The sequence below is a fragment of the Copadichromis virginalis genome, linkage group LG8 (genome assembly GCF_057382275.1).
Source record: "Copadichromis virginalis isolate Kocher_CV1m ecotype Utaka linkage group LG8, C_Virginalis_male_GT1.1, whole genome shotgun sequence".
Classification (NCBI taxonomy): Eukaryota; Metazoa; Chordata; class Actinopteri; order Cichliformes; family Cichlidae; genus Copadichromis; species Copadichromis virginalis.
In genome coordinates this window covers 267,501-288,114 of record NC_140625.1, presented here as the reverse complement: position 1 = coordinate 288,114, position 20,614 = coordinate 267,501, and the positions used below count along the sequence as shown (strand labels likewise).

Sequence of the window (20,614 nt, the reverse complement as noted above, 5' to 3'; positions counted from 1 at the left end):
TTTGAGGCTGTGGACAGGTGTCTTTTATACAGATGATGAGTTCAAACAGGTGCCATTCATACAGGTAACGAGTGGGGGACAGAAAAGCTTCTTACAGAAGACGTTACAGGTCTGTGAGAGCCAGAGATTTTCCTTGTTTGAGGTGACCAAATACTTATTTTCCACCCTGATTTACGAATAAATTCTTTACAAATCCTACCATGTGGATTCATGGATTTTTTTTCCACATTCTGTCTCTCACAGTTGAAGTGTACCTCTGGTGCAAATTACTGACCTCTGTCATCATTTTAAGTGGGGGAACTTGCACAATCGGTGGCTGACTAAATACTTTTTTGCCCCACTGTATATCACCATCTGCCATGGAACAATGGAGAAAGATCAGCCAACTGACATGTGACAGTTTACGGCTGCCGCGATTACATCGACTATCAAAATCGCCTAAACCAGTTTAATAGTCGACCCGTTGTCTGAAGCTTTGCAAAATCCTGAACAACACAGGAATAAGTAGTAGCACTTAAGTGTATAATAACAGACTGAAACAGAAGATTCAAGTCAATTTAATTTACACAGCGCCACATCACAACAGCAGTCACCTCAAGGTGCTTTATATTGATAGACCCTACAATAATACATACAGAGAAAACCCAACAATCATATGGACCCCATATGAGCAAGGTGACAGTGGGAAGGAAAAACTCCCTCTTAACAGGAAGAAGATGGCCCACCATATCCCAGAATTCATAGCACGGCACAGCCAATTCCAGTTTCCAACAATGGTGGCAGCTACTTAGTTTTAATATTACTCTTTCTGGGTCACAAAATAAACTTTTAATATATTTTCAGGCGAGAATGTAGCTGTGCAAACTTCAAATATCTGCTCGGTTTATCAAGACATCACACATTTGCAAAATATGTTACCCACCAGCTCAATAGGTGACCGTCCTGTTATATGTTAGATAGCAAGGAGCAGACGGCGGAGTTCATCAAACTCCACCGAGACGATCTCCAAATTTCATTAAAACTTTAATAAACTATCATCTTGTCTTTATTTTTAGTTGGCACACACCTGAAACACTTCCAGCTGTAAGCTAATGATAGTTATATAAGAGCAGATGCTGCTGGTGCAATAAGCTGTACGTTTTACATCCGATGGATCTGATTAGTCGACTAGTCGGGGGGGGGGGGTACAGACATATACAGCACAACTGTAAACTGCAGTAGCAAAGCAAACATTAGCAAACAAGGCATAGGGACACCAGTAACCATTTTCCAGTGTGGTGGATAAGTTCTAGGGGTGGGGGAAAAATCGATACTATGTAGTATCGTGATATTTTGCTTGCTAATAATGTATCGATACAGGGACAGCAGAAATCGATATTTTGTTACAAAAAAGGTTTTCGTGCTCTGACTTCAGAGCATGTTGATCCTTTTTCTGAGCAAGAATCCTGACGCTGTCCAAATGTGTTTAACTTGTTTTTTTGGCAGCAATAAACATGACAGTTTACTTATTTTAATTTAAAACTTTTTTATTTAACGTAAAATTATATTTTGTTTTAATTTACTTTCAAATTCTTCAGTTGCTGAATGGGCTGCATAGTTTTCATAAATTGCATAGTTCAGAATAGCTGTAATTGTACCAGATGTACCTGATGCATTCAGTTAAGTTGGACTAGACTGTAATACAAACCGTTCAGTTTGTCAACAATAAAACTGAAATGAGAGAAAGACTGAGTGTGAGACTTTGATATTAGATAAAATGAATATTGATAAAGTTTAACTTTATGTTCAGAATCTGAATATTGCAATATATTTTTAAAAAATCGCAATAATATCGTATCGCGAGTTGTATGGTGATTCAGAATCAGAATCAGAATCAGAATCAGAATGGGGTTTATTGCCAAATGTTGAGCAGGTTTACAACATTAGGAAATTGCTGCGGTGCTTCAGTGCAAACATAGTGTCATAAATAGCACTTAAATAGACATGAAAAAATAAAAGTAGGGATAAGAATTAAAAGTGCTACGTAGAAAGATATATACATGAGTGCAGGTGGTGATCAGTGCCAAACATGGAATGATGCAGTGACACAGCGTAGGGTCATGTGTTAGTGGCGGGGACAATCATGTGGTTATTGTTCATGTGTCCAACAGCAGAGGGGAAGAAACTGTTCTTGTGGCGAGAGGTTCTGGTGCGAATGGACCGGAGCCTCCTGCCTGAGGGGAGCAGGTCAAACAGACTGTGTCCAGGGTGAGAAGGGTCAGCTGAGATCCGAGCTGCACGCCGCAATGTCCTGGAGGTGTACAGGTCCTGCAGAGATGGGAGTCTGCAGCCAATCACCTTCTCAGCAGAGCGCACAACACGCTGCAGTCTCTGTTTGTCCCTGATAGTGGCTCCAGCGTACCACACGGTGATGGAGGAGGTGAGGATGGACTCGATGATTGCAGTGTAGAACTGCATCATCGTCCGTGTTGGCAGGTTGAATTTCTTCAGCTGCCTCAGGAAGTACATCCTCTGCTGGGCTTTCTTGATGACGGAGGTGATGGTGGGCTCCCACTTCAGGTCCTGGGTGATGGTGGTACCCAGGAAGCGGAATGAGTCCACAGAGGTGATGGGGGTGTCAGTCAGGATGATGGGGGGGAGTGGGGCTGTGTGCTTCCTGAAGTCCACAATAATCTCCACTGTCTTCTGGGCATTCAGCACCAGGTTGTTGTGGCTGCACCAGGACACCAGACGTTCAACCTCCCTCCTGTAGGCAGACTCGTCCCCGTCCGAGATGAGTCCAATAACGGTGGTGTCATCTGCAAACTTGATTAGCTTGACAGACTGGTGGGTGGAGGTGCAGCAGTTGGTGTACAGGGAGAAGAGCAGAGGAGAAAGAACACAGCCCTGAGGGGAGCCGGTGCTGATGGTCCGGGAGTCCGAGACATTCTTTCCCAGCCTCACATGCTGCTTCCTGTCCGTCAGGAAGTCAGTGATCCACCGGCAGATGGGATCAGGCACATTCATCTGGGAAAGCTTGCCTCGGAGATGGTCTGGAAGGATGGTGTTGAAGGCAGAGCTGAAGTCCACAAACAGGATCCTGGCGTAGGTTCCTGGGGAGTCCAGATGCTGCAGGATGAAGTGTAGGGCCATGTTGATGGCGTCGTCTACAGACCTGTTGGCTCTATATGCAAACTGCAGGGGGTCCAGGAGGGGGGCCGTGAGGGTCCTGAGATGGGAGAGAACTAGGCGCTCAAATGACTTCATGACCACAGATGTCAGAGCCACGGGTCTGTAGTCATTTAGTCCAGTGATCCTAGGTTTCTTGGGGACAGGGATTATGGTGGAGGACTTGAAGCAGGCAGGCACATGACATGCCTGCAGTGAGGAGTTGAAGATGCCAGAAAACACTGGGGCCAGCTCGTTTGCACAGTGTCTGAGGGTGGCAGGAGACACGCCGTCTGGGCCGGGAGCTTTCCGAGCATTCAGGTTCTTAAACTGCTTCCTCACATCTGCTTCATGAATATGAAGAGTTGTGGTGGGAGGAGGTGGTGTGAAATCCTCTTTTGTGTGGGGTGAGGAGGGGGGTGTTGTAGGTGAACGGTTTGAAGGTGGTGATGGCTCTATGGAGGGGGGAGAGGTGGGGGAATTAGTGTCCAAAGTGCCTCTATTGTTGGGGCCGTTGGAGGTGTGAAGGCTGCCTGATGGCTCGTCAAAACGGCAGTAGAAGTCGTTAAGGGTGTTGGCTAAGAGCAAGTCATCAGTGGAGTGGGGGGTTTTAGGCTTGTAGTTGGTGATATTCCTAAAACCTTTCCACACAGAGGCCGAGTCATTCTCTGAGATCTGCTGCTGCATCTTCTCAGAGTGCTGATGTTTAGCAAGGTCCACTTCTTTAGTGAACCTGTACTTGGCCTCTCTGTAGCAGTCCCTGTCTCCGCTTCTGAACGCCTTTCTCTTTTCCAGCCACAGCTTTTTGAGTTTAGGAGTAAACCAGGGTTTGTCATTGTTATAACTCACCCTGGTGCGTGATGGCACAATGCTGTCCTCACAGAAGTGGATATAGGAGGTGACAGTGTCCGTAAACTCGTCCAAGCTGTTAGAAGCAGCCTTCATTGTGTCCCAGTCTGTAGACTCCAAACACGTGCGAAGCTCCTCCACAGCCTCGTTGCTCCACAGTTTTTTAGTCCTCACGACAGGTTTGGAGAGCTTCAGCCTCTGTCTGTACGCGGGGATTAGGTGGATCATGACGTGGTCAGAAAGACCGAGTGAAGCGCGGGGCACCGCGCGATAGGCCCCACCTCTAATAAGTTCTGTTCTTCTTTGTCTGAGAAATCAATTCTGCATTTTCTGTCACCCCCAGAGTTCAAAATACTGGTTCATTATTATTTTAAAAAACAGATATTTGGTCTTATAGTTTTAAAAAAATCTTTTACTGCCCAGGCTTTTTCCCAACAATTTAAGGTGAAGGGAGAACAAAGACAAGCAATGCACTCATTTTCAAACTGCTCCTTTCTTTAACTGTCAAAGATTTATGTGTGGGTGCTTTTCTTGTGCAGACTTGAGCAGTTAAGCAAAGTGAGAGAGTATCAGCATGGGACGGAGAGATTTCGCAGGTCTTTCCTCCCCACTGCTGTCAGACTCCATAATAAAGACTTTAACTGATCAAGCACACACATCCACACATATGCAATAATACTAAGTGCAATAATCCTTTCTGTCATCGTTGTATTTTTACTCAGTTGTATATAGTATTTGTATTTGTATTCTATTTTTATCTTATTGTATATTTATTTTATTTTATTCTACTGTATATAGTATTTTATTTTATTCTATTCTGTACAGTTGTGTACTGTATTTATTCTTATTGTATTCTAATTTTTGCCTCATAACTTTTGCACTGTCCACTTCCTGCTGTGACAAAACAAATTTCCCACGTGTGGGACTAATAAAGGTTATCTTATCTTATCTTATCTTAAATTATTTTATATGGAACACAGCAGGCTAGTGCTGATACACAGGCATGGAAATCAACTGAAACACAGGTGCACAGGGCTGCTTTACATACACCCACACACAGAAAAATCCCTTTTAACTGAAAACCTAATAGGTCAGAGAATCATTTTTTTATGTATTAAAAGAAAACTATTGAGAATATGCACTGTTGATAAACTGTCTGCTGTTTAATTTAAAAAGTCACATGAATGTAAAAATTTAGATATTTTTAAATAGAGTCACTCTCTAAACAGATTTATTAGTTTAGTCATGCAATATGGCTTATGTTTATTGTTTTATTTTTACTGCACAGTCTTCAATAAAATATATGCAAAATATTTTGGTTTGATGTCATTATTGTTACTAATATTCTTTAGGGCTGCAGCTGTTGGTAATTTAATTAAACGATTAAACTATAGGTTATTTCGTTAATTAATCAAGTAATTGGATAAGAAAAATGTTGGTCTTATTAATGAGAAATAATAGATATTGAAAAGAGAAAGAGTCTTTCAAAATGCTCATTGGTTTCCATTTTAGAAACTGCAATCTTTGGAGTTTCATTTTTAGTTTCAGGTTTCATTTGTCAAAAACAAAAACACCAAACCTTTTCTATTACGGGGCAAATTAAATGTTATTCTTAAAGAAAACTTTTTCTTATAAAACGCATAAAACATAAATCTGTACTCTGAGTTTTTGTACACGTTTCAGTCACACAGTCCAGCGGCTCACAGTTTGGTAACCTATGTGCATTTTTATTGGCTTGTGATTTTTCACTGTGTGAAACGATAGAGCAGCTACAAAGTTTGCTTTTCTTCACATCAGACTTTTTTGATCAGGTGCTTTGATGGAGGATTCCTGCTCACATTTTCCCAGTAAATGTTTTAATGGGGATCAAAGGAACAGCGCTGCTGCTTTAGATGCTAGAAGCCTTATTCAAACAAAGCTCACCTTCTCAGTAACGGCTCCGCCCCTTTTATCTTTGCATTGCGTAAAGAGACGCTTGCAAAAAAAATTTATACTTCACACAATTTCATTGAGACAGTATTTATATTATTTCACTTTCAATCTGAAAAATGTTATGAAAACATTGACATAAATATGGTCTGGTGCACACCATGCTTCCCTTTAGACTCACCTCTCTTCCTTCCATGTAAAATAGGACGGCTGCTGTCAGCCTTTAGCAAGCTCGATAATCTAAGCTGTCTTTAATATCTCTATATTTACACGATGTCTGTGAAGGTCATCGTAGTCTAAGGAGCTTGGAAAGAAGAGCGTCTGGGCGATGTTCTTTCTTTCAATTTTGCCATTTCTCCTCAACAGCTGTCCATAGTGGACCTCATCACAGCCACAGAAACAGCCATACGGACTGATAAAATATCACAAACAGAAGCAGAGCAAATCAGGATGAAAGTTTCAGCCACCCGCTCCAGTCCCTCCGTCTAACCTCACAGTACAAGAAAAAGAAGGTCGTCGCTTCCTGAGCAAAGATCACATCACACGCGCACACACACACAACAGGTTACCACACAAAGATTACTACACTCCTCAGTGACTCCTACGAAGCCTTAAAGCGAGACCCCACAAGCAGCTACAAAAAGAAAGTTATCACTTAGACCTTGAAAAGGACAAAATCATTGACCATCCGACATATTTCAAAACACTCTTGTACTTCTCACTGTCCCTTCTGATTTTCTTTTCCTGCATCGTTCTTTCTCCCTTTCCTGTCCCTCAGTCATGTCTGTCCCGTCTGTAACAACTGAAAATAAAATAAATAATAACAACAAAGGTCGATCAAATGGACCAATACAGCAAAGCTGTGATGATCCATTTGGCAAAGTAAATCCATCGGGTCTCCTTGTTGGTCTTCAGACAACAATTCTGACGGCTAAAGAACCAAATGGGACAGGCAAAAAACCCCAAAACTCTTGTACACATTTAAGGCTTTTCATCATCTCTCCCCTCCATATCTCTCTGATGTGGTTCAGATCACCACCCCATCCCGGTGTCTCTCCCCGTCTTGCCACCATGGGGAGCAGGGCTTTCAGCTGCTCCTCCACTCTGGAATTCCCTTCCTCCTGATTTAAGAAATATCGCTTCCTTGTCTCTCTTTAAGTCCCAACTCAGAACTCACTTGTTCAAAACAGCTTATCACACATAAACTCTCCACTCTGCCATTTTTAAATGTGTTTTATGTCTTATGCTTTTATGATTGTGTAAACTGCTGGCTTCATGTTGCTTTTATTGTTCTGCTGAGTGCAGTGTCCTTGAGTGTTCTGAAAGGAGCTTTCAAATAAAATGTATTATTATTATTATTATATCATTGTCTATACCCAGGGGATGCCATACGCTGTATTTACAGACTTCCTGAGATCCATAAAGAAGGTGTCCCACTCAGACCCATTGTCAGCAGCATAAACTCAGCCACCAAACACCTTGCTGGCATCCTAGCCACCCTGGTGGGGAACACCACATCGAATCAAGAACTCCACCGACTTCACCAACTTCACCAGTGTTGAGATCCCTTCCTACTCACATTCCCCCCACTGTCCCTCTGGGGGGAAACTCCCACAGGGCTTAAATCTGGGACTCTCCACCATTTGACCCTAGAACTGAAGAAGCTTCTTGGATGAGAGTCTTCGAACAACTTCAAGTCCAGACGCTTTTCTTTCCAAGCTCCTTAGATATCTACATGATGTTTATGCTTGAAAAGCAGTAGCAAGTTAACGCGTTAGCTCGTTAGCACCATGCAGCCCTCACACGGGGCGATCCGTGTTAACTCGCTAACGGGGATTTGCCACGTTAATGCGGTTATGGCGTTAACGTCGTATTAACGAGCACTCGTTTTTTTTACATCAGAGTTTGTTGATCAAGTGCTTTGATGAACGACTGCTGCTAGCTTTTTCCCAGTCAAGGCTTTAATGCTGGTTACTGGGACAGTGCTGCTGCTTTGGACACTAGGAAAAAAACCTGTTTTCTATCACTCAACCTGAGCTTATCTTCTCACTAACGGCACCACCTCTTTGCTCTTCGCAGTGTGACTCCAGTTCCACGGGCATCGTGGGCTTAATGTTGTATGTATTCCTGACAACTCATTTCTTAATTGACTAAATGGGGAAAAACTATTTAGATTAACAGACTAGTTTAAAGGTAACAGACACTTAAATTTGGGGCACGTTTCTCCAAAACTGCCTGAACGACTGCATTTCAAACTTTAAAAGTTGCAAAGGTCTGTTTTGAATCACAGATGTGGGTGAAACGTTACAGCTAAACGAAACATGCTTTGAGAATTTTTTATTATCGAATTACTCGATGAATCATTGCAGCCCTACACACACACACACACACACACACACACACACATATATTTTTTGTTGTTGTTTTTTAAACTTTTACTTTGCGTATGCAAACAATCTTTTATCTGCTATGTTTGTTTTTGTGCTTGTTTTTTGTTTTGGTTTTGGCAGAACTCTTGGCATAACTGGTTATATAAACACCCGCACATGATTGTGCCAAATACATGCAGCTTCTTGACAATAACAGAACTGATAAAGGATTTAAATAAGTCAGAATTTCAGGTGAAGGGTGGGCACAGTGAAAGCGAACGCATATCAAAATATTCAAATTTAAACCGTCTTCCCATTTTTATGTGTGGCATTAGATTACAATAACGGTTCATGTGGCAAACACAACACTCATGACTGTCATAATGTAACGAACTGAGAAAATCCTTCACACACTATGAAATGTTAATGTGTTAATGTTAGTGTGACACTGTTTTTTACATCCCTCGAACAGCACGCTTGTTCAAGTCTAAGAAACAACTAAAGATATCATTTAACTCCATAATTTAACACTGTAGATCAAAATAAAAGGAATTTCATTTCCTTTAGCTCTGATCATAACAAACTAATCGAAGGAGTAGACATTTTTTAATAAATATGGCTAAAAATCAGCACAAAGAACACATGACAGGAAACATCAGCACGTCTACTACAGCAAACAGGTATCTGTAGACATGGAGCCTGTAGTGCCACAAGCCTGACTCACCTGCAGAAAATCAGAGTTGTCATAGTTTTGCATTTTCAAACAAGTTTTTATATTTATTTCAGTTTCAGTTCAAGAGTGATTTTTCTTTTTAGTTTTTAAAACTAAACATTTTCATAGTTTCAGTGTTAGTTTGAGTCTTTTTAATTATTAATGTGTGAAGGGCTTATGTCAGAGGCAAGACTTTTACAGATATTAAAATTAAAAACATTTTGTAGACACCCAAAGTATCAAGAAGTATGTCCAATAACCCTTCAACAGTAAAGTTGCACTTTTTGTTTTAGCAAACTAAACAATAAAACCAAGCATATTACCTCAATATTTGTATTTTATTTATTTTAGTTTATTCAAGTTTATAACATTTCTCAGTCAGTTTTTTTTTTTCAAAATGTTTGGCTTTCATTACAGTTAACATTTTTTAACTATATTTTTAGTGTAGTTTTAGTTAACTATAACAACCTTAGTGGAAAGCAAGCTTTAGCTGCTTGTCTGGGGTCAACTGGTGGTTAGTAATGCGTAACTCAGTATGAGTTACAATAAACACCAGACAAACTACTTAACGAGGACATGAAACACTACACGTATCGAAGCTAACGCACATCATGGAAAACTGACAGTTTATGAAGCTGGATTTCAGAAATAAATTTGGACTTTTATTGAAGTGATTGTCATAATTGCAGAACAACGTGCATCATTGCTAATGCAGGGCACAAAGCTGCACACCTTTCAGCCACGATTTATTTATTTTTCTGATGTTAATTTTTTTAGTTTTTCTTCTTCTTTGTTGTCAGTTTGGAGTAAAATGTTCAATGTTCATGATGCTCGATTTGAGGCGCCAGCATGATTAACGACTGAAGAATGTGATCAGTGGCTTTAAATGCTGCTGTTTTGAGAGTCTTTGACATTTTTAATGAAACAGTTCTAGTGTTTGAATTCACATCTGAGTGTTTCTTAGTTTTAGACTAGTCGGTTGGTCTAAATTGTTTTTAGGAACATTCCTAATTAGAGCAGGGCGATATGGCCAAAAATATTTATCACGATATATATTTGAAAATTTGCGATAACGATATAACCGACGATATAATTGATGCGAGACAAAATACAACTCCACAACATTACTAGCGCAAAAAGACAACCTTCCATTTATTTTCACTTAAACAAGAAGCTGGTTTTTATGTACATTAAAGCTTTATAAAAATGTAACAGTGCAAATGCAAATTCCTTGCTGAAAGTTTAACCAAAAGGCATTTCCAGTAGAAATGGGCTGACATATCCTGAGCATAACCATGTATAATATCCACTGAAGTTAAAAAGAGGTGCTTTGCAACATTAAACTGCAGTGTGCAGTACGTGTTTTTCGGACCATAAGGTGCACGGGATTATATGGCACATTAAGCGAAACAAAGCAGTCAGATAAATCAAACTTTATTAAACTCATTCTTCTTGCTTCCTCCACTTCTGTACCATTGATTCATTAGTGTTGAATTCTCTGGCAGCTGCTCTATTCCCATGTTGTTGCAGTATATTAATGACTAACCTCGTATTGTGGATGGATTATCTCAGTTGTTCTCCTGACTGAAGTTTGGTCCGTTTACAGCATCCTGCCATGCGATTGCATTTGTCTCTAACCATGAAGAACCTTCACGTTAACTTTTATAAGTGGAAAAGTGTTAGTGTTCATCCTCCAGCTTCACTGTTTATGTTATGCTAACATAGCTGTGTCGCTAACGATCACGTAGCACATAATTATATACCAGCTAGCCCAACTTCAGTAACCCTACAAACGTCACTGCTGTTTAGTTTCCTGTCTTCATTTATGTTGGAAGTGATAGCAGAGCTGTACGTTTGAATTTTTTCAGAAATCTCTCAGTCAGAACATGCAATATCATGCTTAGGTAACTAGCGAAACTAGCGAGCTAACTTCCGCTAGCTTCCTGCTAACTTCTAACTCCGTTAAATGTAATAAATTTTGTTTTCATGGATGCCTGGAAGTTAAACTTCATAGTTACACCTGGTAAAGCAGCAATGCTGATCGTTTTATTAAAGATGAAAGAATTGAGACAGTTTTTAACTCTCAGTGATGCTGCAGTGTTGTTTGACCTGAAGAATATGGAGTTTAGGACCCAGATTACTCCCAGATTTAAGAGCATCTTAGTCCGACAAATATGACAATAACAACGGCCGCTTGCATGTTCTGCAAAAAAATGTGCTTTGTTGTGTATCTGACGGACAAACACCAAACCAGTTCCACATCACTGAAGTTGCACCATTTTTACAAACCAATGCTGGTTCATCTGTTTCACTCAACAATCGGCCATGTGCATGAAAACAAAGGCACTGCGCATGCGCGTTTTACTCATATTCTATCGCGATATTTCATTTTCCTATCGTTGCCTAACATTATACCGGTATTACCGTGAACGGTATAATATGGCCCAGCGCTATTCCTAATACACTCTCACACATATACACACGACCATCTATGATTTGTCTGGAGTTAGGACACATGTAATGAGCTTCATATAACAAATACTTTTTTTAATCTGAGGCAAAGGTTGGTTACATTTTCTCTGAATTTGAATGTCTGGTTCACTCTTGACTTAATAATATACTAAAGTCCCCTCAGACATGACTTCTGTGGAGCGACAGACTGACCTGCAGTTGGAGTTACTTTGTTAAACAAATCAGCTGCTTCACCTAATCAAATTTAAATCCTCCGCCAGCTCAACTACCAAGGGTGAAGTCAAAGTTCGTATCTGGCACAAGACGGTAAAACCAGGGGCAGAAACATGAGACAAAACAACTACGCTGCCAGTTTATGAGTGTTGGAGTCAATGGAACACACCCTACGGTGTTGCAATGGGAGGACTGTCAGTTACACTGAAATTCTTGCTAAATAGTTTCTGGTCTGGTAATGTGCCAAACATTTATCACACTTATCAACACTTACAGTGAAAGAGAGCCTCTGATGCATGAATCTGATAAGACTACTACAGGAGAAGGACTCGTGCACTCATCTAAATTTGGCCTTTGACAAAAACAGCTCATAATATTACAAAAACAAAACTAATACTGAAGCTAACACAAACTAAACTTAAAAATACATGTAAAGCAATATGAGCAAACCAATTTCATACACTAACCTAAACTAAACTTGAATAAAAATCGAAATTAACTAGATGTTGTAATATACCTCTGTGCTACTCATAGATTCAATTTTGATTCATAGATTCATTTACACAATTTTGTATTTGTGTGTGCGCGCCTGTGTTTGGGGGGCTTGCATTAGAACAATCCTTCAACAAAAGCACTTAATCCTGCTCTACAGGTTAACGCTGGATGGAACCGTTGATAGGCTTCTGCAGCTTTTGGCCGTGGGTCTGCGCAGAATGACAGACATTGCACAGACTCTGCTGTCACAAAATACGCAGTTACTGCAATACTTTTTCATCGCTTTGGATGACAGTTTGCAACAGAAACATCAGCAGTACAAAAGAACCAGCCAAAAGAAAATGGGGTGTCCATTCCTAAACAAGGGGCTTCCTCTGTAGCATCGACACTGTTATGAAAAATCTGATACGGATCAGAAAATTTAACTGTGCAAATTCAAATCAACTTTACAAAAATCACTGATTCCAGATACAAAGGACTCAGCTGCATTTATATTATGAGTGCAACAACAGATATGAAGACAAGCTAAACAGCACACTGATTGATGGACTGGTTCTTTTACAGCACTTTTCTAATTTATCTGCGCACTCAAAGTGCTTTATGCAACTTGCCTAAGATTCACACACGGAGAGCAACTTGGGGTTATTATCTTATATTATCTGCTCAAGGATATTTGACATAGACTGGATGGAACTGCTAACGTTCAGATTAGCAGATGACCTGCTCGACCACCTCAGCTACAGCAGCCCCAACTCATTGAACCAAGACTGGACACTTTGTGACCACCACAGAGAGACATCATAATAGCCAGAGGTTTGAATCATAAGAACTGCGTGACTGTCATCTGGTGTGTGTCACTACGTATGATGCAACATAACTGGTGTTTGGTACTAATATTAGTAGTTATTTGTTAGGGCTGTGCGTTATGACCAAAATCTCATATCCCGATATAAAACATTGATCGTCCCGACAACGATATAAATCACAAACATTTTACATTTTCTGTAAATTCTGTGAATCTCGGGCAGCTCGACTTGCATGAAGTGTTTTCAGCTGGGCGTCGTGTAGCTGCAATCGAGTGTTACGTTAATTAAAACAGCCATAATTTTGTTTGTGAGTATCGATTACATGGCACGCTGCGGGAAAAGCCTGTTCGAAGGTTTATTTTTTAACATCTGACGGCTCTTTTTAGCTTCTCGTCCGTAAACACACTGCATACAACTTCACGTGATTCAGTTTATTTTGAAAAATCTCAACAGGATCTTCAGCTTTATTATGAAAGGTTTATGTGGAAAATAAACAAGCGGACGGCGGAGCCACGCAATGGTTTTACCGACGTTGTTGCTAACGACAACGCATAAGAACAGTCGCTTCTGCGTCCATAGTGTGGTTATTTTAAATATAAGAGGAAGAGAGAAGTTAATTCCACAGTGACCGTCAAATCCTTGAAAAAATGTTGCCGTAAACTGTTTATTTTGTGACACCACAAAACAAACGACAGCGTAAAATGAAACGACAGACGTTTTCTTATCATCAGCCGATATATATCGTTATACTGAACAACCCTATTATTTGGTACTAGTTATTTTGTGTTTTTGTACTGCACTTTGGTCCAGGCTGCTGTTGTAATTAAATGTGCCATATAAATAAGTAAATGATAACTCCCATATTTATTTTCTTTAAGTGTTTATTAGCCTTATATAGTTGTAAGTGTTTTGATATTTTTATATTAAATATATGCTGTGAGCCTTATATTGCTATAGTTTCTATTTCATTGGCATTTGGCATCTTATGTTGGGCCTTTGGTCATTTTGTTATTGAAAAGTGTTTTAGATTTTATACACTCATGTTTTATATTTACATTGCTAGTCACCAAGTGCTTTTGATAATTTAACTGAAATGTAAAAAAGAAACAGTACTTTCCATGTTGTAATTATATAGACTATTCACTGAATTTACAAAAATGCACTATATTATGATATACAGTGGGTAAAATAAGTCTTGAACACGTCACCAATTTTCTAAGTAAATTATTTTGAAATGCTGCTTACTTGAAATTCTCACCAGATGTCACTGTGTATATCGTTATCGGGATAAGAACTGGCTTTTAACAGGATAAGAGATTTTGGTCAGGGACAAAGAAATCAGCCAAAAGATTATGGACCACCATATGCAAGAACAGGGTCCTTGTTTCTTCTAGTATGTTTACTGTGTTATCTACAAGAACGTCAAAAGAAATCTTGCATTATAGAATATTACTGATCAACAGAACCTGCAAGATTACACGAGAGGAAAGCAACCACAGCCATTTCTGGATCTAACATTTGTTTTTGGTGCGCACACACATAAGTTCATGCTTTTGAAGTTAACATGTATGTGAGGGAGCAGCTACACTGATCACTACTGAACTCATAAAAATGGATGGCAGGCATTTTTGGACGTTGGCTAGATTTTAATTTCAGGTTTAATTAAAGTATGATTTGCAGAGATGACAGTTTATTCTCTCAACTTTCATCCACCCATTCCATCCTGGAGCCTTTCCCAGCTGTCTTGGGGTGAGAGGCAGGGTACTCCCTGGTCAGACAACCAATCGCACTCACATTCACTCCCACATCCACACCTATGGGCAATTTAGTGTTTCCAGTTAACCTATCTCCACTCAACTTTCTATTACATCAATTGTTTTGGTGGATTAAAGAACGCTGTGTTAATGAGGACATTACTAAGAATGCAGGAGTCAAGCCATTTTACACAAACTAGACTAAACATGTTAGTAAAATTATTAAAAGTCATAAGAACCAAACAAATATGATAACTGTTTTAGCTGTTCCTGTGTGTCTGAAAGTGGGACATTACCTCCCCAGTGTCTATTTTGCATTCTTTGTATTTCACTTGCACAGTATGTATTATGGAGGGCGGCCAGTGCTGCCTTAATGGTTAGCATGTTTGCCCCCCTGCTTCACAAAAATGATCTTGGATATTTGCAATCTCAAGCAGGACAACAGAATAATTATGGACATGACGCCCAACACTAAAGGAGACGTGCCCTCCCACCTAGGAGCAAATGCACTCCGAAACAAGTGAATCTATGCTAGCACAAAAGAAGAAGACCTTGTGAAGATGCTGAAGGAAACAGGTACAAATGTTTCATTGAAACAAATATGCCAACATAACCTGCATTCCTCAGCAAGGTCAGATTGTCTTTTTTATCTACAAAAAAAGACATAGTGAGGACATGTCTTTGCCTAAGTCCTCTGGTTTATCCTTAACGACTGTTGTACTGACTGGAACTACAAGGACGATGCTTTCAGGCTGGCACAGCTCCAATGGTGATTTATAAGACTGAACATGAGTGCCAAGTGGTAATGTTAATACTGGAGTAACTGACTCGCTGTTACCATCATGAAAAGAGAAGTCAGTCCACCACACAACACCCAGTGTTTATGACTCTGTCCACTGAGCCATATAATAGTCCACACCCAGGAAAGGCCTATGCACTGCACCAGAGCTGCATTTGCACGTGTTATTATCCAGGAAATATTCACTAATATTAGCTATAAGAAAAACCCCGTTTTTAGCCCGACCCTTTCAATTAGTATTCTTATTATTAGTAAGCTCTACAGTAAGCAAAGCAAACCCCTATGATCACTGACAGCACGTCACTGTCATTTTACAACACCCGACCAAGCTGCCAAGAGATGAAGAAAAGACAGCGTCACCCTAGAGATAAGAGATGAAGACACGCGCTGAGAAAGCTAGATAGCATTGTTACCTGGAGGGTATACACTCATCACTCTCCCCAGGTATGAGAAACAACCACGGCCTACAGGCACGTCTACAGGACAGGTGTGACAGGTGGAAGCATTCAGCTAATGTTATTCACTGTGGCCTCGGAAGCTACTTTGGCATCTAATTGCCTAAAATAACCAGCGCGGTGTGTTGGGGAACGTCAGGCTGAGCAAACCGGCATCCTGTGTCACTACTGTCGCCCACATAACACAACACCACAGGGTCAGTGTTCTTATCCGCTCGTGGCATTCGTTTTATTTCAGCCAACAACTATCCAAAATCGTTACCTGTTAGCCGTTAGCTAACTCAAGCTGCACAACGACGTAAGGATGTGAAGTCCCACAGCCACACCCACAAATGATGTTGACATTTTTGACAGGTCACTAGTCATCCATCCTTACACATAACCTAAAAGATTACCTCACAGTCACTGCTGCTAACACGACAGCTAGCCCCATTCCTCATTTCAACACTATCTTGACTGTTGGCTAAAATAGCCAGCGCTAGCCTGCTACTGGGTAAGGCTAAGCTAGGTCTTAAACAAAAGGTGTGATCATGTAATACACAGTGAAAAACACAGGACCTATGTTGCTAAGGGCGTTTTTAGAAGCTATATATTCTTACCGAAGAGTCGGACCGACACAAGCTGTGTCGGTGCTTTCAATTTCCTGTAAAATCCGCTCGTGCTCCGTTATGCACTCCAGGGTTTCACTGTCCGCCATGATTGTTATGTGCATATTACGGCTATCACTGCAGCTACAGCGGAGCATAGGTCAGTGTGAGGTCCGGCCTGTGGGAGGCGCACTACGGTCGTGTTGACCCCGGTGATTGCGGCTTTGTTTCCGCATAGCCTGTGCCTGGTTCCTCAAACATTGTACCACATGGAAAACCACACGGGTTTTGACTGTTTATGATCTTATCATAAATACTGTATAGCGAGTGGTTTGCATGGTTAGCAGTAAAAAACAGGAAAATAATTTGTACTGTCATTCACACGGTACTTGTAATAATAAAGATGCCTGCTATCAAATGAGCTTTAGTGGCTTCTATTTGATTCATCTCAGTTCTGCTGTAGATACATTTTAAATAACAACATGCAGAGGAGGCTATTTACATCTTTATGGTTTGTTTGTTTTTTTTTGTTAAATCAAGATACAATTCTGGTAAAGCCTGATAAGTGATACACACTGACGCTAATAATACTAAGCTTTTTTCACATTAAATGTCTGTAATTGAACTCACAGTTTAATCAAAGCAAACACAGTTTGCATGTGTCCGCTAGCTTCTAAGTGCGTTTTTTCCTGGTCTTGGTATTAAGATAAACCAGCGTTTTAAATGTTGTAATTTAGCTAAATCAGTCCACCTTCAGTTGTGTTCAGCAGATAAATCTTGGGTGTGTTTTGGAGTTTACCTTAAGGTGGTTCCAAGAGGTAAGTCCACAGATTCCAACTCTGCAAAAATATTCCCAAAAGCCTTCTTTTCTTCTTCTTTGCTTTCTGCTTGGCTTTGACGAGGCGGCTCAGGTAAAGCAGCATAGATCCTGTCACTAGCCATTCTCTCTTAGTGAAGTATGTCTTGAGTATGAAGACTAAAAATCTGTACGTGTAAGAGAGGATTTTTTTTTGTGTGTGTGTGTGTGTGTGTGTGTGTGTGTGTGTGTGTGTGTGTGTGTGTGTGTGTGTGTGTGTGTGTGTGTGTCGTGCAGGACACCTGCTGTGGTCAGCAGAAAAAAGGGTGCAACAGGAAAAAGAGACCTTGTGATTCACTGAACTTTGAAGCCAACAAAACTAATTTCAGCAGTTCTGTGTTAGTAGCTGTGGCTTTATTCACCTCTGAAAAGTAAAACCACAGCCATCAAGCTGCAGTTGATGTTGCAGATACAGGGCCTGATTTCTTAGTTATTTGTCACACATGAATACTGATCAAAGTGTAATATTATAAAGAGGAAATACAAAAATACAAAATGCAGTTTGATGATGATTTTATCTATTATGGAAAAGAATCTGTCCAAACCTCCCTGGCCTGATGTGACAACGTCATTTTGCCTAAACCTAACACAGAACTGTGATCACTGGAATTTATTATTATTTAATAATAATAATAATAGTATTAATAATATAATAACATCCATGAGGGGAAACCACTTGTTCAGTGACCTGTAAACCACAGAGCTCCCTTTTCTGTCAGTTTGTTCAGTCTGTTGTTGTCAGCAGACTAACAACTAACTGACAGAAAAACGTCTCCAGTATCTGCTGCGCATGTTAAAGAAAGATAGACTTCCAGTTCAGCCTGGCCTCAGAGTGCAGAGGTGGCAAAAGTACGTAAGGAGAAATACACAGACTTGATTCAACTTCTTTACTGAAGATTACATAAGATTAAAAAGATTAAAAATTATAACATGTCATCTGTAAATCTGCAGTTTATCAAGTGTCACGAGCAGTCATTACCTTTAATATAACCTCTCTTGTTCCTCTCATGTCTTTTCTTACATTTTTCTCCATCTATGATTGAAATTTGCTCTCTTTCGTTTCCCTCTCTGGAAATCCAACATCTGGACCGTTAGCAACACACTTTGTGACAAACTGTAGTAAATAAACCGTAGTAAATGAGCACAAAAACAATTGAACCTGCTTAGCTATACCATACCGTCACTGTCATTATATTATGCTGCTATTCTGTCATTATATTAATGCTGCTATCCCGTATATATCGTACTTACTATTGTTTGAGTACTTGCGATTATTTTATTGTACTTTTTATATTTTACATTTATATTTATTATTTATCTTGCACCAAGGGAGTGGCACTCCAATTTCGTTGTACTCTGTACAATGACAATAAAGGCTATTCTATTCTATTCTATTCTATTCTAAACTGCGCATGAACAGTTTGTGTTAGGGATGCACCGATACCGATACTGGTATCGGGTATCGGGCCGATACTGTAAAATGTGTGTGTACTCATACTCATAAAAGTTAACCGATACCATGAACCGATACTAACTTATTTCATTAATCAGAGGGTGGCTTGTCATTTCTGTTGTAGTTCTTTAGATTGGCCACTAGGGGGACATCCCGCACTAAACAGGCACAGGTTAAGCGAGTGAGACTGGCGGCTTCAGATAAAAAAGAGAAACTGGAGGCTGCTGTAGCTAGGCTAAACAAAATGTCAGCAGTGTGGACCAGAACAGCCAACTTTAACTCAGGTTTTGGAAAAGCAATGAAAAATGTCAAGAGAAAATCCACGGGCAGTTAAAATAACACAGGCTCTGACTCATTTTATCGCTCTGGATGACCAGCCAATGGACCAGCCGTGGAAAACATAGGATAGCACCGTCTTCTCAGCGTACTCGTACTCGAGCTGCGATATGAAATTCCCAACCGCCCATACATCAGGGAGATAATGGTGCCAAAACTTTCTGAAGAGGTAAAGACAAGCAGTGTGTGCGCGATGTCAGTCCTCAGTTTAACGGCACACTGATGATTCACGGGCAGATGAGGAGTTTGTTCGTCAATGCCAAATACTTTCGTTATTTTGTTTGTTCGTTTACAATATGGACACTCTGCAATAATTTAAACATTTATTTTATTCTCAAACCTAATTTGTATTTATTTTATTCCAAACAGGAGTGTTTATTTATTATTCTGAAAGCTCGAGACGGTGGCAATAGTTCAGTGATATTTTGTTAAATTACAATGTGGAGACTCTGCAATAATTTAACAGAAGTGCTTATTTTTCACTTGAAATTTTTTTGTGGTCTTTTTTATTAAGATATTATTTATTATCGGCAGAGAATAAAATAAAATCTGTCTTCCAATTCATTGCATGTATGTGTGTGGTAGAAGTATCGGTTTTTGTACTCTGTATCGGCAAGTACTCAGATCCAAGTATCGGTATCGTATCGGTTTGAAAAAATTGGTATCGTTGCATCCCTAGTTTGTGTGTTTGCTGATGTTTGTTGATAGATAGAAATGTCAAACATAACAAACGTTACACCCTGGACTCATTCCTCTTCTGTAGCACTAGCTAGAAGCTGGCTCCAACATAGCTGCACTTGTTCCGTCCACTTTAACCACTGAGTATAAACACTAGACGATACCGCTGAGCCTAAAGTAACTAGCCTGTTTTCAAAATGTAAGGAGTAGAAAGTACAAATATTTGTGTTAAAATGCAGGGAGTAATAGTGAAAGGCTGTCAAAAAACAACTAGTAAGTAAGTATTTCCAGTAAGGTACCTGAAAATACCTGAGAAGTATTTGTACTTTGTTACTTCCTGCCTCAGTCCATGTGGATGTCCAGGTACTTTTACTCCTCCACCACATTAATATTATGTCTCAACACAGACACAGTGTATGTGTCCTCTTCCCTCTGAGGTTCCCTCACAGTTCCTCTGGTTTTATTCACATTCAGATGATTTCTCTCAGGCCACTTCACAAAAAAATCCACTAGTGTTCTGTAGTCCCCCTGGATATCAATTATGATCAGGTGCAGTGTGACGTGGGTGGTAGGATAAGGTGGGAGGCTGGGCATGTGGACCCCCAGTATCGCAGAATGGTTTTTGGGATGTGAGCTGGAGCACTACTGACTAGATGTAGTTTGTCTCACCTCCACAGGTACCAAGGGTTTTGGAACAAAAGTCT

General features: G+C 40.1%; 1 protein-coding gene across 2 annotated transcripts in view; it reads right to left on the bottom strand.

Annotated features, from left to right (window-relative positions):
* The window catches only part of exoc6 (exocyst complex component 6), a 62,329-nt gene extending 45,506 nt beyond the window's left edge, over positions 1 to 16,823 (bottom strand). Inside the window, exon 1 of one of the 2 annotated variants that reach the window (XM_085465328.1) lies at positions 16,600 to 16,823. In XM_085465328.1, the coding sequence (XP_085321454.1) occupies positions 16,600 to 16,745 (146 nt within the window). In that variant the 5' untranslated portion in view covers positions 16,746 to 16,823. The remainder of the gene's footprint in view (positions 1 to 16,599) is intronic. The other variant, XM_085465329.1, reaches the window with a different exon arrangement.
* Positions 16,824 to 20,614: the final 3,791 nt, after the last annotated feature.